This window comes from Notechis scutatus, chromosome 5 (genome assembly GCF_049901735.1).
Source record: "Notechis scutatus isolate UNSWTSFEM ecotype Mainland chromosome 5, rNotScu1.2, whole genome shotgun sequence".
Classification (NCBI taxonomy): domain Eukaryota; kingdom Metazoa; phylum Chordata; class Lepidosauria; order Squamata; family Elapidae; genus Notechis; species Notechis scutatus.
The window spans coordinates 102299502-102323379 of record NC_142013.1 but is presented as its reverse complement, the minus strand read 5'-3'; the positions used below and the strand labels follow the sequence as shown (position 1 = coordinate 102323379).

The following is a 23878-nucleotide window of genomic DNA, read 5'->3' as shown; positions in this document are numbered from 1 at the left end:
AGCTTTTGGCACGGAGAAGCCTGAAGAGCACAAAACTGCGCCTCAAAGACTTCTCTCTTGAGTGGAGTTGCGTGTGTGTGTTTGCATGCATCCATGTCAGCCAATCACTCGCGCGGCCTAGTTCCCCTTCCCATCCACCCGCAAAAGTGGGCTGCCAAACTGCAAAGATTGGGGGCTGATGCTCTAAACTGATGACACGTTTGACCCCACCTTCAGGCGCCACCCAGTCATCTCCTATATATTAGGAAGAAAGCAATGGAGCAGAGATCAAAGGGAGCAACATTTAAATCTAAGTGTGCCAAACATGAGCTGATATTTATCAGTTGCTGCTGGTTGATCTGGTGGCACATGAACCAGCAGCTCTTTTTAAAGTAATGTGCCACTACAATCAGATTCAAATCATTAGTGTTATGTTACTAATGGGCATCACTGCCTAATTTCCAAGCATATTAACTTTTAAAACATTCTGACATTCCACAGATCAGCAAGCTAACATGATTTCAGCTGATGAAAAAATATTCATATCGAATAAATCTCAGTGGCAAGGAAGCTAATGCTGTCCCTGTTTTTTTTTTTACTGACCGATTGCTTGGTGTTGACATAGCAACACCTACCTCATTAAAAGTATGCTGTTCTGCATGAAATCATCTGGAAATATATTTTTCAAGCTGGCAAGAATATCTACAATAAAGACAGCTGAGGCTAGCATCTGAGTATTTAATATCTGCTGCCCAGCCCTTTAACCCCAAAATAATTTTTTTTAAAAAAAAATCAAGAGGGAATTTTAACTTACATCTCTAGAAGCTGCTATCTGATTAATGTACTCTCCATCAGTAAAAAGGATGTTTTGCCCTTCCATTTGACAGTCTGGGGAGAAAAAAATAATTGCTAGGTCATTTCATATAAAATACTTCATTTTCCAATGCTTGACAAACAGAGATGGATTCAAAATTTGGGGGAAAATACATTGAAGACTTTCAGAAGTAGCTATGTTATTCTGTTCTTTAAAAAAAACCAGACACTTGAAGAAACCTCAACAACTGTTTTACTACATATACAGAAAAAGTGGTTATATTTCAAACTAGTATTTTAAGAAATCAGCACACAACGTTACTAGTGGATACTACTGAATGATTACACTTACAAGTGGGTCTTACACTTGTAAGAACTGTTCCCGAATAGCATAAAAGCGTATTTCCAGTCATGTAAAAAGAAAATACACCCTCTTTGAGTTCTATGGTTTTACGTAACAGGAAATAGTAAAAATCATCTGGTCCTGTGCAATTCTTAAAAGTTAAGTAAATACATCATCAAATGAACAACAGCAGATGACATATTACACATACCTGGCTTTCTTTTTGTAAAACAAATGACGTGATGTAATATGTCATGTGTAGTTCATCTGACATATTTACCTGTTTTTAAGAGCTGCCAAGGACCAGATGATTTTTACTATGTCCTGATATGTAAAAACCACAGAACTCAAAAGAGGGTGTACTTTCTTTTTCGCATGACTGTATATCAGGGGTCTTCAAACTTGACAGCTTTAAGACTTGTGGACTTCAACGCCCAGGATTCTTCCTCCAGTCATGTTAGCTCAGGAATTCTGAGAGTTTAAATCCACAAGACTTAAACTTGCCAAGTTTGAAGACCCTTGCTGTATATAAACCTAATAACCGCTGAGGAAAGGGGTTGTGTCCAATATTAATGTCAGCTAATATTAAGTATGTTCTGCTGGTTAAAAGAGGGAAATTTAAGGCCACATAGCCGATCATCAGGAGAAAGGAGTTTGGAATGGACGAGAGCAACCCCTCAGCCTCCGGGGAGAGCCACTTCCCTGAAGAGAGGAAGACCAAGGATCCAATCAGAGGAAGCTCCTTTTCCTGCCTCCCCTTAGGAACAATCTGACTTCACCTGGGGGTTCTGGGATGGGAGATTTCTGTCCTGCTTTTCACTGGGGGCTGGGGGAGGAGGAGGAGGAGGGGCTTTGAGGGATGGGAGTAGGAACATTTTATTTCCCCGAGCCCTCAAAAGCCCACTCTTAGGTTCATGTTTTTAAGCTGAAAAATCAAACCACTCAAGTTGGGCCATTTTGCCAACCAATCTCCTCCAGCTTTTCAAGCGAGAGCGAACCCCCTAAGTCCCCACGCCCCAGAGGCTTTGTGACCAACTTTTCCCATGTCTACAAGCTGAAAACTGTGGCCCCAAAATTTGAAGCAATATGCAAACTGTGTGCAAAGAACAGGATGGTGAGTTTTCCAAAGACTGGACCTTGAGACTTTTCCCAGTGTGATCATAAAGCAGCAAGCAAAACATTTTCTTTCTTTCTCCCTTGGTGGCAGCTATTAGAATGTATCAATTGGTGTTTACCTAAGGTATGGGGAACTTACCAAATTTTCAGATTATACTAAGCTGGCAGGAATAGCTAACACCCAAGAAGATAGGCTCAAGATCCAGATGGATCTCGACAGACTAGAACACTGGGCCCTATCTAACAAAATAAAATTCAATGTAGAGAAAAGTAAAGTCCTACACTTAGGCGTGAAAAACCAAAAGCCCAAATACAGACTGGGTGAAACCAGGCTCAATAGCAGTAACAGTGAAAGGGATCTTGGAGTCTTAGTGGACAACCAGCTAAATATGAGCCAGCAGTGTGCAGCAGCAGCCAAAAAAGCTAATGCAACCCTAAGTTGCATTAACAGAGCGATTCAATCAAGATCAAGGGAGGTACTAATACCACTCTATAAAACCTTAGTAAGACCACACCTGGAATACTGCATCCAGTTTTGGTCACCACATTATAAAAAAGTTGTTGAGACTCTAGAAAAAGTACAGAGAAGAGCAACCAGATCATTAGGGGACTGGAGACTAAAACATATGAAGAACAGTTACAGGAACAGGGCATGGCTAGTCTAGTGAAGAGAAGGACCAGGGCTTCCTGATGATAGCAATCTTCCAATATCTGAGGGGCTGCCACAGAGAGGAAGGGGTCAAGCTATTTTCTAAAGCACCTGAAGGCCAGACAAGGAATAATGGATGGAAACTGAACAAGGAGAGATTTAACCTAGAAATAAGGAGGAACTTTCTGACAGTGAGAACAATCAACCAATGGAACAGCTTGCCCTCGGAAGTTGTGGGAGCGCCATCACTTGAGACTTTCAAGAAGAGATTGGACTCCCATCTGTCAGAAATGGTGTAGGGTCTCCTGCTTGGGCAGGGGGTTGGACTAGAAGACCTACAAGGTCCCTTCCAACTCTGATTATCTGTTATCTGTTATGTTGTAGTTCTGAAACACTCAATCAATCCTTGATGAAGGGACATCCTGTGACTCGGTGGTTTCTATTAAATTACACATTTGTTAACAGTCAAGACGCTGTTGGGCATACCTGGCAATGTTACTATTCCATCTTGTTCCAAAGATTCAGGATTTATCTTTATGGCTGTCCTGCTGTGGTTGTTTATATCCCGGTATAACAAATAGCCCTGAAAAACACCAGATCACAACACAGGCTACTCCCAAAAGTACTCAACAGATGGATAAGATGAAGTTAAAAGACTCTAACTTCCACAAGCAGCAAAATACTGTCTCATGGAAACACCAAATCAACTCTTTTTCTGGCCATCTTAAAAGGAAATTAAGAGAAATAAACCCTGTTCTTTCTCAAAGGAAATAATGTTGGAAAATGAACAACTAAAATGGATTGTAACCTTTTCTTTCTGCTAGAAATCATTTTGTTAAAACTACTTTTTTAGCCATACGATCAATACTACTTCCTTTCGATTTTCAATACTCTAGAACTACACTATCAATTCGAAATTTCATTCAAAGTTATAGGCTCATTTAATTCAAAATTGCATTTCTTCTTGTTTGCTTTCAATCTTTTTCTTACCTGAGCATAACCCAACCATGATTTCTTCTCTTTTCTGTTTTTGATGCGAGACGTGGAATTGTATATATGGCCCTGTAACGCAGTAAAAATACCATAAGATTCCTGAAATTGCCTTTTCCCCCACCCAAACCAAGAGCTAAAATACAAGAAAAACTGACTGGAAATCTTTCCATGATTTTTTTTACCACATCATCCGATTTGCTATTCATAAAATCAACATCCTGTTTCTGTCAGTGCTGAAGTCTCAAAATGGCCTCCATCGGGCCAGCTTCAGACATTTTAAAATATCTTACGTAAGCTTTTATCTTGGAGGATACATTACCCTGACAGTTCCACTGTATCCAGAGCCAATTTTGTACAATCCATCTTTGCACAACAGATACAAGAAGTAGCCGTCACTCTGGAGTAGAGTCGGGTCATCTTCATCAACTGAAATGTCCTTCAAGGACCATTTGTGCATCAGGGCAGCTTTCTTAATTCCACTGCTGAACCAATCCTGGATCTGTATTTTACCGACCAAAACCGCCTGCACACTCCTCTGAAGAGAATTTAAGATAGCTGGCACCTAAGGGAGAAAAAAAGGAATAACCCCAAATGATTGGCTTATCGTTAGAAACTTTAAACCACTTGAGACATTCAAGAAGAGATTGGACTGCCGTTTGTCAGAAAAGGTGTAGGGTCTCCTGCTGAGGTGGGGGGGGTTGGACTAGATGACCTACAAGGTCCTTTCCAACTCTGATGATCTGTAACAAATAATACTCTGTGACCAAAACTGAAAATGAAAAGTGGATGGGTCAGTGGGAGGGCAGCTGGGGGGATGGGAAGAGAGAAGAAGCAATAGGTAACAGCAGATTTGGGTTTTCATTCAAGAATCAGTGGGTCTTCCAGAATGGATGAATGACTGCAGAAATGGATGGAGTTAGCAGAGATGGCCAAATTGACTGTTTTGATTAAAGACAAAAGCACTTTTATTTTACTTGGAAGCTGCTTCTGGACTTTGTGCCTGAGGTGGGGGTGGAAATGAAACTTTGATTTGGTAGGTTTGCTGTTAGAGAAATGGGTAGTTTATACTATTATGTACAAGTAAAAAAGCTGAAGTTTGATGTTGTTATTTTATTCTACTGCACCAAAGGGAGTTTTGCCTTTTCTTTCTTGTTCCCCCTTTTCCCCTCCCCTATCTTTCCTACTATGTTCTTTTCTATTTTTGTATCTTATAGTATTAATATGTAAATAAACTAAAAAATGTTAAAGAGGGGAAATTGTTTTTTAAACAAATATAAACTCAGGAATCAGTGGATCTCCTTGCAAAGCTACTCAGTCAGTACTAGGAAAAAATGGTGACCTGATCATTCAAACTATCTGCAACAACCTTTTCTTCAGAAGGAATTAACGTCAGACGGCTTGCTAGATTTTCCCCCTCTTTCGCAAATGTGACTTAAGTTCATATACTCATTCCTAAACATGTTCCAGGTAATCCTCCTTTAGCAACTGCAATCCGTTCCAGAGCAATGTCCAAGTGAACGACATGATCGAGAGAGAGAAATGGAGGGGTAGGGGAACAAAAATGCCCTCTCATTCAGATAAAGTTTTCTTGTGCAGCAATATCGGCCAAGAGTCTACTGCTTACTACAATTGCATTTGTGAACAGTCACTAACTGAGGCAGTTGCTAAACAAGGACTATCTGTATACCAAACATTTCTTCCTCTGCTGGTGAGATTTAGGATCAGTGACAATCAAATGGAAAACAGGTTTGGAACCTGCTTTATGGTTGCTCAACCTCACCCCCCCCTCTTTATCTCCTAGTTTCTCCCAATTACTTTACAAATGATCTTAATTACAAAAGGAGCTGTCCTCAGCACCAGAGACTAGCTATATTTTCCTATGGCTTTAGACTAGCAGAGTTCGGCACAAAAATACTAGTAACACTTCTTAAACCCCAATTTAGACTTTATTTTTGTTTTTTACTCCTAATTATTTCCAAACAAGATGTTGGCAAGGTTTTAAAAAAAAAGAAGTCAAATTCACAAAAATAGCAAATCTGTTTCTTTTTTCCCCCCTCTCTCTCTTTCTCTTGGTATTTCTGATGCAATCTTCAGAAAAACTACTGCCGCCTCCAGAATTTTTAGGCTTGGAAACCGCAGTGGGTTCCTTAAAGAGAGCTATCTGTGCCACGTGGGTGAGGTGGAATACGAGACCTGGATGCTCTGACAAGCATGACTCCCGTTGTTGGTCAGGATAGCGGAGATGGCCTGAAGCGTCCGTCCGGTCTCCCCCCAGGCAGCCACAAGACTGAAGAGGCAAGCACAGGAAAGGGCGGTCAGCGACTGGCCGGGGCTGTCATTCATCCCAGTGCTCCGAACAGTGATTTCTAGCAGGAGCTGGAACAGGGATTCTGCAGAGGGAAGAAAAGGTCACTTACACACACACCCCGCAGGGGTGATCGAAGCATGCAGGCACACAGCGGACACAAGGAAAGGGTTTTGCATACTGCAGTGTTGCACGCTGGCACGCTGGCCAAATATCCATGAACGGATGGAAGGACTGAGGTTCCTTTTGCAAATAATAATTTTAAGCTACATATGGAGATAGGTAAACCATAGCCGTTCTTCAGTCATTCCATCCCCATCTACAAAAACACCCACTAACAAAGAGATGGTGCTCCATTGGTAAGCCCAGGCAGGAGATAGTGCTGCCCTCACATATAAGCCAGCACTTCACAGCACAGGCTGCACTGCAGTTGCTTGCTTGCTTGCTCTTTTGGCTGGGTCAAATAGCAACTGCAACCAATGAAAAACTCTTATATACAGGTAATCCTTGACTTACAACAGTTCATTTAGTGACCGTTCAAAGTTAAAATGGCACTGATAAATATGACTTATGAGCAAAATGTCTATGGAGATTCTCAGTCATCCAGGTCATGGTTGTCCCAGAGGCGCTTTTTCAAGAGGCAACTGTGGTCTTTGTTTTTTGTTTTTGTTTTTTAAGACGTTTCGCTTCTCATCCAAGAAGCTTCTTCAGCTCTGACTGGATAGAGGGGAATGGAAGGATTTATACTCCTTGCAGACAGCTGGTCATTTGTGGGACACAGACAAACCTCCAATTGGGCTTAACGACTCTATAAAGTATGCAAATCACCAGCTGTCTGCAAGGAGTATAAATCCTTCCGTTCCCCACCATCCGGTCAGAGCTGAAGAAGCTCCTTGGATGAGAAGTGGAATGTCTTCAAAGAAAAAAACAAGAAAGTCCAGTTGCCCCCTGAAAAAGCACCTTTGGGCTGAGTTATGAGCGTTTTTCACATTTTCGACCATTGCAGTATCCCCCACTAGTCACATGATCAAAATTCAGACGCCTGGCAACTGGCATGTACATAGGATGGTTGCAATGCCCCGGGTCATGTGATTCCCCTTTTGCGACCTTCCGACAAGCAAAGTCAATGGGGAAAAGCCAGATTCAACGGAACAACCGTGTTACTAATTTAACAACTGCAGTGATTCACTTAATAACTGAAAGATCGCGAAATCGGGCAAAACTCCCTTAGTGACTGTCTCGCTTCGCAACCAAAATGTTGGGCTCAATTGTGGTCACAAGTCGAGGATTACCTGTGCCTGTTCAACTGTCTTTGTCCTTGCAAAGAATAGAATTCTCAACAGAGCAAAAACCAGGTTCCTATCAGTAACGGGCTTTGAGGGAGGAGCTGCGGCCTCAAACAGGAACACAGTACTAAAGCCAGACAGACTTCAGGCATATTTTGACTGGTCCCTGCCTAATTTTACTGACTTTGAGCAAAGGTAGGAGAGCTTACCTAGAACTTCAGGAGGTTCTGACTGGAGGCCTTCTGGTTGCTGGCCTTGGAGAACGTTGAGGAGAGCCTGCAAGCTTCTCAGACAGAGAGACGGGTGAGAAAACCTTGTCTCTTTAATCAGTTCGAACACTTCACACAGTCCAACTTCTATTATCTGAAAACAGGAAGCAGGAAGTTCCCCTTAGCCAGACATGCTTTTGAGCTGTGTGTCCTGCAGAACGTTTCCAAGACAAGAACAACTTGGACCCTTACCTTTGGGAGCTTCACAGGGGGCTCTTTGGCTTCTTCCTCCTCGTCGCTGTCTGAATCCCCGCTCTGCACTGTATTTTTGGAGGCCAAGGCCATGGAGGTTTCCTTTTTTTGCCATTCCAAAACACAATGCCGCACATTGCAGTAGACGTTGAAAGCCGAAGGGTTGCTGTGAAGCTTGATATCCGGTATGGATACCATATTATCAAGACTTTCACTCTGATGAAACAAGAGAGGTGTTTTGTTTTGTTTTTCTTGCAATCAACTGGGGGAAAAAAAATCTGCCTCTTACGCTACAGAGGCGTTTGTCAAAAGTTTATTCTCCTCCCCACTTCAATATAACAGATAAGTTGGGGTCAATTTTCCTTTCTAATGCAAAGAAAAGCAAGAAAGCAGGAATATTTTCAAAGCCCAGAGAGGCAATGCTCAAAGTACAAATGTTCCCAACATGAAAAGAATCCTTTAAAAACCAGCATTGCTCTTGGTGGGATCCTGTGAGAAGCCCGTTAAACCACCAGCAGAAGTAGCTCTCAAACGAAAGTGACAGCAACCGTGTGTCATTCAGGCCGCTATTCTACAAAGGGCAGAGTCATCAACAATACCTAGGCCAGGTACTTGGCAAAAGAAAAAATCATCCCGAAATAAGTATGGATATGTAGTAAAGATTATGACTTTAAAAAAAAAAAAAAAAAGAATCACATTTGGGCATTTTTTTAAAAAAAAATCAGGAGGCGACAACCATCCTTCTCAGCATTGTAAATGTCATCCTAGCTGAGTGTTATTATTAATTTTTAGGCGATAATTAAAAGTTAAATGATTATTGGGATTTAAAGGGGAGTTAATTAAAGGATATATAAGGTATAGGGGTGGCACACTCATATTAGTGATTGTGGGGGGATTTTTTTTTTAAATGTTTGAATTGAATTAGAATTTGTGAAATGATGAAATAAGAATATGCGATGAAATTGCAAACCTGACAGATATAAAAGTATAATGAATACGAAGGTATGAGAAATATTTAAAATTTAAGTTGGAGGAAAGTATTTGAAAAAATAATAATAGAAAGTACGTAAAAGTATTGGTAAGATATGAATTTAAATGTGAAAGGAGAGTATGTAACCATAGTCATGTTTGTATGAAATGTGAAAACCTGGAATCATGCTGTTCACTAAAAAGAGATGTTTTTAAAATGTGGAAAACCGAAATAAAATTTTATTAAAAAAAAAAAAAGTAAATGTCATCCTAGCTCAGTGATGGCTAACCTTTTCGGCATCGAGTGCCCAAAGCACGCACATGTGTGTGCACCCCCAAAACGCAATAAATCCATGTTCCCTGTGCATGCACGCACATTTCCCGTGCATATGCCACACCTCCTGTGCATGCGCCCCACCCCTGCACATGCACCCGGCGCCCCGCCCATGCACAGCAGAGATCCAAAGACCAGCTGGCCGGCGGGAGGCATGCGTGCATGCACAGCACAGTTGAGCTGGGGTGGCGGCTCGTGTGCCCACGGAGAGGGCTTTGTGTGCCACCTCTGGCACACATGCCATAGGTTCACCATCCCAGTCCTAGCTTGTCCCAGGGGCTATCTGCTCAGACCCTCACCCCTTTCTGAGCATAAGTGGCTGCAGCACTCCTTTTAATGGGTTATTTAAAGTCTCCACTCCTTGAAGGGGAGAACCCCTCCGCTCTTCTCTTGCTCCTCTGCAGACTTCATCACATTCAGACTCTGTTCCAGAACACTTGGAATCAGCCTGCCTTGACCTTGTGGATTGTATCACACATTCCGGGATGAAACTCTTGGAACGTTAGAACCATGGGAGATTCTCCAAGGGGCCTCTAAGCACACTTAGGAGCCCTGGTGGCCCTGTGGTTAGAATACAGTATTGCAGGCAAACTCTGCCCTCAGCCTGGAGTTCAATCCTGGCCAGCTCAAGGTTGACTCAGCCTTCCATCCTTCCGAGGTGGGTAAAATGAGGACCCAGATTGTTGGGGGCAAGAGGCTGACTCTGTAAACCGCTTAAGAGAGGGCTATCAAGCACTATGGAGCTGTATACTTGTGAACTCTCAAGTTTCCTCTTTCTCTATGGACAGATTAATGTGGGGGGGGGAGGTAGGTAGGTAGGTAGGTAGTAGGAAGGAAGGAAGGAAGGAAGGAGGGAAGGAAGGAAGGAAGGAAGGAAGGAAGGAAGGAAGGAAGGAAGAATAGGTTTGTAGCATGTGTATATGTGTGTTATGTATGGGTACGGGTTGATATATACTTTCTTTTGAGAGCAGGCAATAGAATTTCATGTTTAATATGTGCCGGTGTGCTCACAGTAAAAAATAATAAAAGTTATCTTGTCTTATCTTAATCTTATCTCATCCTATCCCATCTATATTAGTCTAAGTGCTACTGCTGGTGGGGGTCCCAAGAAACCGCTACTTTCAAAATGATAAAAAAACAAAACCTCAAACTCTTGTGAGGATCAGTGTTCTCATGATGTTTCTGCCTTTTCTTCTTTCCACCCATCCCCTTTCTCGAGTGTATTAGTGACTACGATATCTCCGCTATCAAATATGTAACTTGTATTTTCACTTTTAGGTGTTTTAAATGCCAAAGAGAGGGAGATCCACAGGGAGCACCAGGCCATAGGCACTTTTCAAGGGTTACATGTTATCTATAAAACTTTATGACTCACACAAAGAAAAAAGTTGGGAACTGCTACATTAGGGATTATACAACTCTAATGTGGATTTCGTCAAATGATTAATATACTTTTTAATTCCTTCCCAAATAGAAAACAAACAGAAAATGAAAGAATGTACCTTGTTCCGTGCTCTCATTTTCAATTTACTTTTCTGCTTTCGTTTTAGCTTTTTCTTACTCAAAAGTTTTTTGCACCTGTTAAAAAAGGAAGGCAGATAGACATTATTTCAGTTGAAAATCATCATACAAGATTTACACATTCGATTTAATGGCCTCCAGAGTCCACTGCTGTCATGAACCCAATTTAAAGCTCTCCATCTCCAACCAATTCCTAAATCCAGGGCACAATTCACCTATATCTTAATTCTTCCATAACAAAGCAGGGAACCTGATCCAGTATTCTACAATGCAGTCATTTTTTTCCCCCTATATCCCTGGGAATACGATTAGATTCCTTATGCCCTTGGCCTTTCCTCCAGAGATAATGGCTTTGACATTAAACTGTATGCTAATTACCTCTGCCTCATGTCTCCATTCCGGAAAGTTGATGGCCCTCAGCATAGATTAAAACCATGTGTTGAAAGTTTCTTAGGATTTCATTTTCGGCATCCTTGAGAAATCATACAAGGATGGTAACCTAGAATACTGATTTAAGGGCGCTCTGCTTGCTTGTTGATGGAAACAAGTCTAAACAAGCGTGCAGTCTCCTCTAATTATTATTTTTTCTCGAATGGTGCAAAGATCTAATTTGCCCTCTTTTGCCACTGTAAAAGTTGTGTTTCACCTCTTAGCAGATGCTAAACCCTTCCAGAAACATCATGAAATGTTCACAATTACTTTCAATGGACACAAGAAAGTAATACAGTAAATGTATTACAGTACAGTAAGCGTAGCATACAACTTCCCGCCCTCGAGACCTCATAAGCAGAACCATAGCCACTTCATTCCCTTATATGTTACTGTATCCCTCTAGCCTTCTGTCTTAACCAGGTCAATGTTTTAACAACCATGAAGTCAGCATTTTGGAATCTTAGTAGGCTGTTTTGTAAGAATAAACTGTATTTATCAGTTAGGCAACTCTGTATTTTTATACACTTTTATACCCTTGGATTTGTTTTTGTATTTTTAAATATTCATTTTTTGTTTGTATGCAATTTGCTGTGCTTCCTTTTGTTTTTTTCTGGCTTCCTATCACTAAACCACACTTATCTCTGATTAGTGACTATAGTACAAACATCAAGTTTTATCCTGGTATTGCTAACTTTTTGAATTTGAATTTCTCTGAAATGGTACAGATTATCCTAATTGAGCAGGAGGTTGGACTAGAAAGCCTCCAAAGTCCCCCCCCAGCTGTATTATTATGTTATTATGTCAACGGTATGCTTAAAACCCATGACCCTTCCTATCCTTCCAGAAACAGCCCCCCCTCTGCATGGACTGCTTATTTCTTGCTTTAAAGAAAAAAAATTGCTTGGACACAATGGCTCAGTGCCAATGAGAGGTATGAACGTACAGTTCTTTAAAGGCATATACTGCAGCAGAGCATGACAACATACTTTACCCTTATAATAATAATACATGGATTAAATGGTTGGTTTACATTTGTAAGCAAATATGAACAGTAAATAACCGATTTCTGCCTATGTAAAATAAAGAGGACATTCAAATTCACCTTTTTTCTCCTATGGATCAAGATTCAATGTCATGTCGCTACAATTTAGCCGACAGTTTGGCAGTGTACCATGAAGTCATTCTTGTCTCTCATCTTAAGAACAACAGATACAGGCTACAGCAATTGTCCTGAGGACTATTATAACTGGTATGCCAGTTGCTTAGACCTCATTAAATACTAATGACATTTAAATATTATTGTTTATTTAAAAAATATCTTGTGGGAATTGAAAACCTATCACATATTCTTTCCCACCCCTATCTTACAGGACGATGTAACGGCAGTGGTTAGAATGCAATATTGCAAGCTGACTTTGCCCACTGCCAGGAGTTCGATCCTGACCGGGTCAAGGTTGACTCAGCCTTTTATCCTTTGGGGATCGTAAAATGAGGACCCAGAAATATGCAATAATGCTTCTACCTTGTAAATCACCCAGAAAGTGCTAGAAAGAGTTATAGGGCAGTATATATGACTAAGGGCTATTGCTATTGCTAGTGTAAAATTGGTATTGAGACAAATTTCTACCTGGTCAAAAGGAAAAAAAATGGTGGGTTTTTTTCCCCTCCTGATTTACGCTATCAACTAAATTTTTTGCCTACCTATCCAGGTCCTCCTTTCATGATGTCCCTTCAAGGAATGTGTGTAAACTACCCACACTGGTGTATTACATGCCAACATCCTACAGTTCAAAGCCCACCTAAGCAATGGGAAAGAGCTTGCTATGTGGAGGCAACCCTACAGGATATGCAGCTTTGTTGGTTTAATACAAAATCAGATTGTGATCAGGGCACGTAAGCGGTGCCCTCTGAGCTGCATCTGAAATCTCTGAGACAAACTCAGCCACCCTGAAGATGATGGATATGCTTGGAACTTGTGGCTGATTATTACCGCTTCGAAGGAATGCAAGAAAGTCCAGGAAAAAGAAAAAAATACTAAGAACCACAGGCGAGAAGTAAGCAAAATTAGGACAATTGTAGCAACTTCATTCCACACCAGCTTTTAGTCACCTTAACTAGTTGCCAGTTTTGTTGAATTTTGCGTATGTAGAATATATATTTTTCCTGAAGCCTTTGCGGACCAAGATCAACTGCTGATTAGACTGAGGAGATGAGGTAATAAAGAAGAGTGTGCAGGCATTAAGAGAAAAGAGGAGGATGGACCTGCTTCGGCCAAGGCAGGTAGTCCTTGAGTTACAGTCCCCAACTGAGCCCCAAAATTTATGCTGCTAAGTGAAACTTTGTTCAGTGAGTTTTTCCTCGCTTTACAACTTTTCTTGCCCCATTTGTTTAAGTGAATCACTGCGGCTATTAAATTAGTAACAGGGTTGTTAAGCGAATCTGGTTTCCCCATTGACTTTGCTTGTCAGAAGGTCGCAAGTACACGCCAGTTGCCAAGCATCTGAATTTTGATCACGTGACCATGGGGATGCTGAAATAGTCATGTGTGTGAAAAATGAATAGAATAGAATAACAGCGTTGGAAGGGACCTTGGAGGTCTTCTAGTCCAACCCCCTGCTTAGGCAAGAAACCTTACACCACTTCAGACAAATGGTTGTCCAACATCTTAAAAACTGCCAGTGTTGGAGCATTCACAACTTCTGGAGGCAAGTTGTTCCACTGATTAATTGTTCTAATTGTCAGGAAACTTTTCCATAGTTCTAGATTGCCTCTCTCCTTGGTTAGTTTCCACCCATTGCTTCTTGTCCTGCCTTCAGGTGCTTTGGAGAATAGCTTGACTTCTTCTTCTTTGGGGCAGCCCCTGAGATATTGGAAGACTGCTATCATGCCACCCCTAGTCCTTCTTTTCATCAGACTAGACACACCCAGTTCCTGCAACCATTCTTCGTATGTTTTAGTCTCCCATCTCCTAATCACCTTTGTTGCTCTTCTCTGCACTCTTTTTAGAGTGCAGAGAAGTTGGTCATGTTTTTTTTTTTTCAGTGGCCAGCGCACATGAGCACGTTGGAGACCGGAAGCTCAGCTTCCTAGCATGTGCACATGCACCGAGAAACAACTATTCCGGTTTCTGGTGCTTCCGTGCATGCGCACCGGGAAGCTCCTCTTCTGGTGCTCTCCCACGCATGCACACTCCTGTTTTGGTACTCAGTGCCAAAAAGATTCGCCAACACTGGACTATACCTTCAACTCTTAATGTCATCGGGTTGTCAATAGGTCGACTATTTTCAAAGTGTGGTGGTGGTGGGGAAATGTCCAATTGGTGAATTATATGAAAGAAAATGTAGGAAAAAATGGTTAGTGAAAGAAAAAGATGTGAAAAATAAATAGTCAATCCTAAAGGAAATCAACCTCGAACTGTTCTTTAGAAGGAGAGCTACTGAAGCCGAAGCTCAAATACTTTGGCCACAAAATGAGAAGGGAGGACTCGCTGGAGAAGTCCCTGAGGTTGGGAAAGATGGAAGGCAAAACGAGAAGGGGACAGAGGATGAGGTGATTAGAGAGGGTCGTCAACTCAATGGATATGAATTTGGACAAACCCCGGGAGACAGGAGAGGACAGGAGGGCCTGGCATGTTGTGGTCCATTGGGCTGCGAAGAGTCAGAGTCACAACTTAGACACCGAGCAACAACAACAATTGTGCGTACCAGGTAGAAGAGATTTTTTTTTCCCCCCGTGCTAGATAATGTTCGATGAATGGAAGCATTTTCACGATACCCACTTACCCAGACTCACTTTACCTCATTTATAGCCATTCACCATTTTATTATAAAAATAATAATAATTCCAATCAGGTTGACCAGCATTCTTGCAAATTATAGGAGATTCTGAGGGGACCTGAGGCAAGTATTCCGTTTTCATTTTTAAAAAATGTAAAAGGATTGAAATGATGCCATGCCTTAGGGCAATGCAACAGGGGCAGCTCTTTCTTTCAGAGGGTGTAGGAAGATGCTAGTGAGAGCAGCTGCTGCTATTTGAAGGAGGCATCCAGAAGATGAGCTGGACCATCTCTGGTTCCCTCTTGCTCTCCAGACATGCTAAAAACTTGATGGAGGGTGTGTGGGAACAAGCAGAGAGATGGTCTCTCAGGATTACCCACCTCAGGGCAGGGTCTAGCTATTCCCTTTCCTTTGGGAAGTATAAAGGGGTGGGAGGGGACAACAAAGGGAGGCTCTGGATAATTCACCAAGCTGCCCACCTTTCTTAACGAAGGCTGTACTCCTAGCGACATTTTTTTAAAGCAGCTTTTTATAAACATGGCTGCAATGGCCAGGTGCAATTTGCACATCCGTTTGGTCAGCCTTCCTGCATAAACCAGATAGGAAATGCAAATAATTTGGTGAGATAAATCTACTTTATTGTGAAGTTACATTAGCAGAATCTTCGCAGGTCTGGAAGTACAAACTTTCCGCCACTATTTTTAAGCACCTGATCAGTCAGGTGCTTCCCAGGTTTCTTCCTTTGACTGTTAAGGTACTGGGGGCTCTCACCTCTTGTCTAATCACTTCCTCTCTTCTCCTGTCCCTCAAGGTCATTCTTACATCACAAAAACCATTTCAGATTTTTCAAACCTTCAGGGGAATTAAGAAAGGGAAACTGAAGTGGCTGAAGTTCTTTTTTTTTTTTTTTTTAATCTGAAGGATGGGTTGCAAATTCCTCTAAGAGAGTATCTTCAGAACAGCCTGATTCTAGCTCAGTCCACAGCTGAGCTATATGGTGCTTCTGTTAGTGCCTGCTGGGGTGGCAGAAGACACCCTGCTGCACAAAAACTCACAAAAGACCATGGAGATTAAGTCACAGTTCATGTTCTAGAGATGCCTTCTGCTAAAACTTCAGAAACACTTCCTGAATAGGTTTAAAAGCTATTCAGGAAATAGAAAATTAGAAAATAGGAGGGGGGGAGGATTTATTATGCAGGTTTGCTGCCTTGGGTGAACTTCTAAAAGTGGGATAATATAATTTAATAAATAATAAACTCCCTGTAACTATCTTTGCCATGAATTTCACTCTTCTGACAACTTCTGAAGAAGCCAGAGGTCTCCTCAGAAACCTCAAGGACCAGAACCTTGTTAGAAGTCAAAGGGAAGGGACAGTGAAAATACTTTACATTTCCCATCTTTAATAGGCAGGTGCCATGGGAAAGGAGAGTTCACACCCCATCTTCACAATTACTATTATAAATAAGCATTTCAGCATTTCCTTCAGAACTTTGTCGTTCCAATTTAGGGTCTATTCAGGAAAACGTTATCTTTTCTGCCAACTGTTCTTGTTCTTTCTTTTTGGTATTGAGGAAGCCCTGATCACTTCCTTGGGAGTACAGGCCAGAGAGCCTCTCTGCTGAAATCCACAGCCAGCCATGGGGCTCAACTGGTGGGCTACCAGAGCTCTTGGCCTAACCTTTCTCACCAGTGAGATGCTAAAACAGTAACAAGGGGAAAGCGAGGAGGACAATCTATGCAGACTCTTGGAGGAAAGGCAGGAGACAAATATTCAAAAATGGATAAACAGCCAGTTCTGTTCTCTTTTCACAGCTACAAAGAAGAGATCCCTCCATGCTAATTTATGCAGGGAGCATTTCCCAAATCAGAAGATTCTCAACTTGCAGAAGATAACAAGAGATGACACAAAAGATATTTCTCTTTCTTTCTTTTCTTATATGGTTCTAACTGTGCGTGGGATAAAGAATGTACATTTGATGCCAAACTATGCATTTAACATGACGGTGTTTGTCCCTTATTAGCAATCACAATGATGTAAACCATTAAAAATGCTGTTATATACACTGCTCAAAAAAATAAAGGGAACACAAAAATAAGACTTCCTAGATCTGAATGAATGAAATATTCTTATTTAATACTTTGTTCATTACACAGTTGAATGTGCTGACAACAAAATCACATAAAAATTATCAATGGAAATCAAATTTAGCAACCCATGGAGGCCTGGATTTGAAGTTACACTCAAAGTTAAAGTGGAAAAAAACACTACAGGCTGATCCAACTTTGATGTAATGTCCTAAAAACAGGTCAAAATGAGGCTCAGTAGTGTGTGTGGCCTCCACATGCCTGTATGACCTCCCTACAATGCCTGGGCATGCTCCTGATGAGGTGGCGGATGGTCTCCTGAGGGGTCTCCTCCCACACCTGGACTTAAGCATCCCCCAATGCCTGGACAGTCTGTGGTGCAACGTGGCATTGGTGGATGGAGCGAGACATGATGTCCTAGATGTGCTCAATTGGATTCGGGTCTGGGGAACGGGCGGGCCAGTCCATCGCATCAATGCCTTTGTCTTGCAGGAACTGCTGACACACTCCAGCCACAGGAGGTCTAGTATTGTCTTGCATTAGGAGGAACTCACGGCCAACCGCACCAGCATATGGTCTCACAAGGGATCTGAGGATCTCATCTCGGTACCTAATGGCAGTCAGGCTACCTCTGGCAAGCACATGGAGGGCTGTGCGGCCCCCTAAAGAAATGCCACCCCACACCATTACTGACCCACTGCCAATCCGGTTGTGCTGGAGGATGTTGCAGGCAGCAGAATGTTCTCCATGGTGTCTCCAGACCCTGTCACCTCTGTCACATGTGCTCAGTGTGGACCTACTTTCATCTGTGAAGAGCACAGGGCGCCAGTGGCAAACTTGCCAATCTTGGTGTTCTCTGGCAAATGCCAAACATCCTGCACGGTGTTGGGCTGTAAGCACAACCCCCACCTGTGGATGTCGGGCCCTCATACCACCCTCATGGAGTCTGTTTCTGACCATTTGAGCAGCCACATGCACATTTGTGGCCCGCTGGAGGTCATTTTGCAGGGCTCTGGCAGTGCTCCTCCTGTCCCTCCTTGCACAAAGGCGGAGGTAGCAGTCCTGATGCCGGGTTGTTGCCCTCCTACAGCCTCCTCCACGTCTCCTGGTAGCGCCTCCATGCTCTGGACACTACGCTGACAGACACAGCAAACCTTGCCACAGCTCGCATTGATGTGCCATCCTGGATGAGCTGCATTACCTCAGCCACTTGTGTGGGTTGTAGACTCCGTCTCATGCTACCACTAGAGTGAAAGCACCGCCAGCATTCAAAAGTGACCAAACCATCAGCCAGAAAGCAAAGGAACTGAGAAGTGGTCTGTGGGCACCACCTGCAGAACCACTCCTTTATTGGGGATGTCTTGCTAATTTGCTTTCCACCTGTTGTCTATTCCATTTGCACAACAGCATGTGAAATTGATTGTCAATCAGTGTTGTTACCTAAGTGGACAGTTTGATTTCACAGAAGTGTGATTGACTTGGAGTTACATTGTGTTGTTTAAGTGTTCCCTTTATTTTTTTGAGCAGTGTATTTAAAGAAAGCAGCTCTATATATTCTTGTACTTGCACAAAATTTTACTAAATAAATTCCTTCCAAAGATCACACAGGTAAAGTCTATGGAAGTAATTTTCAAAATTACATACTGGGGGCTAGGGGACTGATTAAAGCCCAGAGAACTATACTTACTAGCTCTTTATAGACTCAGCTGTCCCAAATGGAAGCAGAACATGTGGATATATCTATAGTACTAGTTAGGTTCAATATTTCATTATAATTTATTGCATTGAGATACTTGTAGCTAGTCTTTCAGAAGCATTTTTTAAATGGATTGGGAGTAAAATACTCAGAATGGTTTGACATCTGGATTATTGAATAGGTATAGTTTCTCAAATTCATTGTATGCCTGTATTCATTCATTACAACTTTAAGATGCTAGGATATTTTTTTTTAGAGCAGTTCCTGTGGAAGAGAAATTGATGCAAAATGTTAACCCAGGCAGGCATGCCATAAGCTAGTCCCTGAAAAATTATTCTGTGATATACATGTATATAAAATCATACATTGCAATGTCCTACCTGTCAATGAATACTTCAGCTTCAACCATCCAAAAACTTTGCATAAGCGCACCAACGTGCCTACCATCCCTGTCCTATTGTTTCTCTTATTCTTCTTTTATTTTTCTTATATGTACCCATTTCATGTATTCACAACTATGTATACACTTATACTTATTATCTTGTAAACAATTGGCAAATCAAATAAATAAATAAATAAATGTATATTTACAAAGAATACTTCTTAAAAAGCTAAATCAGATAGAAATACTGTATATCTGCAAGCAGATGCTGCAACCTTCCTGTTCTTACTTGGGACCATCCCTGAATTTAGTGAGGCTCACTTTGCATATGTTGTACTTAGAACTGTTGTAAAGAAAGGCCAGTATATCTTTTATTTGAAACAGATAGGGTCAACTTGAGTGTAATTGACTTCTCAGAGCCAGGAAAAGAGATACCAAGAAATACCAGCAAAAAACCACAGGCCTAGAATATCTGCATAAATATTCCTTCTAGAACTGGGAAATGAATGGCAAGGGGCCCCAAGAGGATCAAAGATGTCCTACCTTAATACATTCATGGATAAAGGAAGTACCTAGATAGGTAGGTAGGTAGGTAAGATAGATACACACACACATGTATGTATGTATGTATGTATAGCAGATATCTTGTCTCCAAAATCCTATGCTAATCCCTTCTTTTTTAATTGTTTGTTCAACAAGACTGTGAGACCAAATTATCCGATGTGAAGGGTGAACATCAATTCTGAATGAAAGATATAAAATATTTCGCCCAATGTCACAAGTTAAAATGCTGCCTTAGCAACATCTTCCCCCTTTTCTATAATGTGGGTGAGGTCATTGCTAACCCAGAAGACAAAATACAGTCACCTCCAAGAATGTTTACATTTTAATTGCTTAGCTCCTGACAAAAAAGGACTCCATTAACATAATTACAAATGGTTTGAATTACTTTGATCAGCAAAACTCTCAGAAGTTGCAACCATATATACTTCAAGCAACCAAGGCACAATATGATTTATCTGTTGCCCTTACATGTCATCAACTCCCATAGATTCATGATAGCATACAAAAGTCCATCATCAAACAGCCATTCAAAATCAGTTTAAACATCTGTAGTAATCATAATTAAAATATGCTAATTCTTCACAATATGTTGCTGGTCCCAGCATTTGAAGATATCTGAAGTCTGCAACATTTGAAAAAAATATTAATCTCTGCCTTCTTACTAATCGATAAATCATAGAATTTTTCAACCGAATAACAATGTAAAAAAACGTTTTCAAGTAAGCATCTTTTAAAACATAATAAAAAGTAATTGCTGACAAATGCAAAAGGATTCTAAAGAAAATCAAGTTAAGGAAGCACCCTCATTTCTGCACTAACAATTGGTATATTAATCCTTTAGGCATAAATGTTATGTGGTTTTGCAATTTTAGATTATATTTTGTTCCATTTGGATAGCTTGCCACTCATCATCATCATCATTCACAACATAATTCACTTGCTATACTAAAACCCTCAATATGATGACACAGCTAATTTGGGAGCATGCAACTTAGCCAGACAAATAATGCCTCTCTTTACATATCTTCATCATGTAAACAGACAAGTCAAGGTGCAACGCTATCCCCCAACCTTAAATCATAAGCATGAAATGGCTACTAAGAGTCTGAATAGTAAGCTCCCAGCAGGAGGGAAAAGAAGAAAGAAATCGCATCAGGATGACGCTATCACCTTTTCTTTGTGCAGCAGTCAAATTTAAAGAACAAAGCTTACTAGAAGCTTACTACTTTTGACAACTCAGCTATTCTGCAGAAGAGGATGTAGTAAAGTTATAGTAGAGAAAGAGAGACAGAGCAATTAGGAGTGCTTGGAGCTCTCTGAACTTGGTTGTTTTCTTGCAGATGTTTCCTTACCCAAATTAGGTAACCTCCTCAGTGCTACAGAGCAAGTCATAAGAACATCTCGCTTGTCCCCATACATTTATCCACCTGCCTTTCCATCCCAACTCAAAATGTGGTCAGTAAACAGGACCACAAAGGTGTGCGCCACAGAAACTATAAACCGACCCAGGAAAGGCAAGAGCTGGGGTACCCAAATGGCACCTCAACGGAGGGAGGGGAACCGGGATGAGATGCAGCAGCAGCAGCTCAGGTGAGGAGACAGATGCGTAATTCTCTAATTCTCGCAGGGGAGTCCCGGATGGGCCCAGAAAAGCTCACAGAGATGCCTAACTGCTGTCCTTGGGATTCTCCTGCTTCAACCACCACTGACTGAGGCTCCACTCTGACCAGGATGCCCACCATAAGAAAAGGAGGAGGGGGAGGACAGAGGAGGGAGAGGAGAGGGAGGAAGAGGAGGGGAGGAGGAGAGAAGGAGGGGGAGGCTGAGATGGAGGGGAATGGGGAGAAGGAGGGAGAGGAAGAGAAAGAGGAGGAGGGGGAGGAGAGGAAAAGGAGGGAGAGGAAGAGGGGAGAGGGGAGAAGGAGGGAGGGGAGAAATAGAAATAGGAGGAGGGGGAGAAGAAAAGGAGGGGGAGGAAAGGGGAGAGGGGAGGAGGGGAAGGGAGGAAGGGGGAGGAAGAGAGGAGGGGAGGAGGAGGAAAGGAGGGGAGGAGGAGGGGAGGGGGGAAGGAGGGGAGGAAGAGAAGGAGGGAGGAGGGGAGAAGAAAAGAGGGGAGGAAGGGGAGGGAGGGAGGGGAAGGGGAGAAGGGGATAGGAGGGGGGGAGGAAGAGGAAAGGAGGGAGAGGAGGAGGGGAGAGGGGAGAGGGGGGGAGGGAGGAAGAAAGGGGAGGAAGAAGGGGATGGGAGGGAGGGGGAGAGGGAGGAGGGGAGGGAGGAGGAGAGGAAGAGGGAGGGGAGGAGAGGGGAGGGAGGGAGGGGGAGAGGAGGGGAGAAGGGGAGGGGGGAGAGAGGAAAAGGAGGGAGAGGAGGAGGGGAGAGGGGGAAGGAGGGGGGAAGAGAAAGAGGAGGAGGGGGAGAAGAAAAGGAGGGGGGAAAGGGGAGAGGGAGGAGGGGAAGGGGAGGAAGGGGAGGAAGAGGGGAGGGGGAGAGGAAAAGGAGAGGAGGAGGGGAGAGGGGGAAGGAGGGGAAGGGGAGAAGGAGGGGAGGAAGAGGGGGGGGGAGGGGAAGGAGAGGGAGAGGGAGAGAAGGAGGGGGGGAGGAAGAGAAATGGAGAGGGGGAGAAGGGAGGGAGGGGAGGAGGGGAAGGGGAGGAAGGGGGAGGAGGAGGGGAGAGGAAAAGGGGGAGAGGAGGGGAGAGGGGGAAGGGAGGAGGGGAGGAGGAGAGGAGGGGGAGGAGGAGGAGAAAGGAGAGGAGGAGGGGAAGGAGGAGGGAGAAGAAAAGGAGGGGAGAAAAAGGGAAAGGGAAAAGGAGGGGGAAGGAGGAAGAGGGAGGGGAGGGAGGAAAGGAGGGAGGAGGGGAGGGGAAGGAGGGGAGAGAAGGAGGGGAGGAAGAGGGGAGGGGGAGGAGAGGAAAAGGAGGGAGAGGAGAGGGGGAGAAGGAGGGGAGGGGGAGGAAGAGAAGGAGGAAAAGGAGGGAGGAGAGGCGGAGGAGGGGAGGGTGGAAGAAGCCCCCTCCCCGCCGGCAGAGGCCTTTCTACCCCTGGGCCCTTTGGCCCCCCTCGGAAGAGCTCGGGCCCGGTAGGCGGGAACAGCTGCCCGGTCAGGGAGGCCTCAGCCGCGGCGGCCATCCTCGGGAGCGTCTTCCCCGCAGACGCCTCTCGGGCTGCACGGCTGGCCCCGGGGCCCTCGGAGACACCGCCTGGGCGAGGCGAGGCGGGGCAGCCCAGCCTCCCTTCCTCCGGGCCCTCCCGCCCGGCTTCTCGCTCGCTCTCTCCCTGCCCTCAGCCTCACCTGCCGGCCAGGTGCGCGGCCTGCTCGCGCTCGCTAAGCGCCGCCGCCGTGTAGATGCGCCGGTAGCGCTCCGCCAGCGCCGCGCCCGACAGCAGCAGCAGTTGCTCGCGGCCCGGAGGCCCTGAGGCCGCCGCTGCAGCCGCGGCGGCGGCGCCTTCTCCGGGACCCATGGCCGCCTTCTTTTCCAGGCGCTCCGCCCGGCCCGGCCCCCGTCTCTGCTCGGCCACCGCCCGGAAGGCCCCACGCCGGCGGCGATGACAGGCAGCCACGGCCCGTCAGAGGGGCGGGGAGGAGGGCGGAGTCGGCGGCTCTGCGGCTGCGCAGAGAAGGCCGTCCACGCGCCCACGTGACCTCGGGTGGGCGGGGCGCCGCGGTTGCCATGGCGGCCGAGGCAGCGGAGCTTCGGTGACGGCCGGGTTTCTCTCTCTCCCTCTCCTCTCCCTCTCCCTCTCCCTCCGGCCCCGGGCGGCTCTTCTGCCGGCTACCTGGGGCCGTCCGGAGCCTCTCGGAGCCCCCCGTGGAAACCCCGATGGGCACGGAGCCTCGTCGAGCAGGGCCTTCTTTAGGCAGCCGGGGCTCCTTCAAGCCAGGCCTGGTGTGGTTTCTGTTGCATTTGGAGCGAGGAGGGGAATAAAATACCGGGTAGTCCTCGACTTACGACCACAACGCAGCAGGAGCCCCCCAGGGTTCTGTTAAGTGAGACGCATTGTGAGTTTTGCCTCGTTATACGACCTTTTGTGGTTAAATGAATCTCTGAGGTTGATAAGTTAGCAGCTCGGTGGTTAAATGAATCTGCCTTCGCCCCCCTCTGCTTGTCGGTCGTACAAGGTGAATCGCGTGATTCTGGGATGCTGCAACCGTCGTAAACATGAGTCAGTGGCCA

The 23878-nt window shown here is 44.1% G+C and overlaps 1 protein-coding gene across 6 annotated transcripts in view; it reads right to left on the bottom strand.

Annotated features, from left to right (window-relative positions):
* Nucleotides 1-23284, bottom strand: part of MYCBP2 (MYC binding protein 2) — a 142043-nt gene extending 118759 nt beyond the window's left edge. For all 6 annotated transcript variants that reach the window (XM_087967399.1, XM_087967400.1, XM_087967401.1 and 3 more), the window contains exons 1-9: nt 22996-23284; nt 10751-10826; nt 7946-8161; nt 7694-7847; nt 6087-6283; nt 4213-4455; nt 3891-3962; nt 3387-3483; nt 794-867 (exon numbers count right to left, since the gene is read on the bottom strand). In XM_087967399.1, the coding sequence (XP_087823525.1) occupies nt 794-867; nt 3387-3483; nt 3891-3962; nt 4213-4455; nt 6087-6283; nt 7694-7847; nt 7946-8161; nt 10751-10826; nt 22996-23165 (1299 nt within the window). In that variant the 5' untranslated portion in view covers nt 23166-23284. The remainder of the gene's footprint in view (nt 1-793; nt 868-3386; nt 3484-3890; nt 3963-4212; nt 4456-6086; nt 6284-7693; nt 7848-7945; nt 8162-10750; nt 10827-22995) is intronic.
* Between the last annotated feature and the right edge of the window lie 594 nt (nt 23285-23878).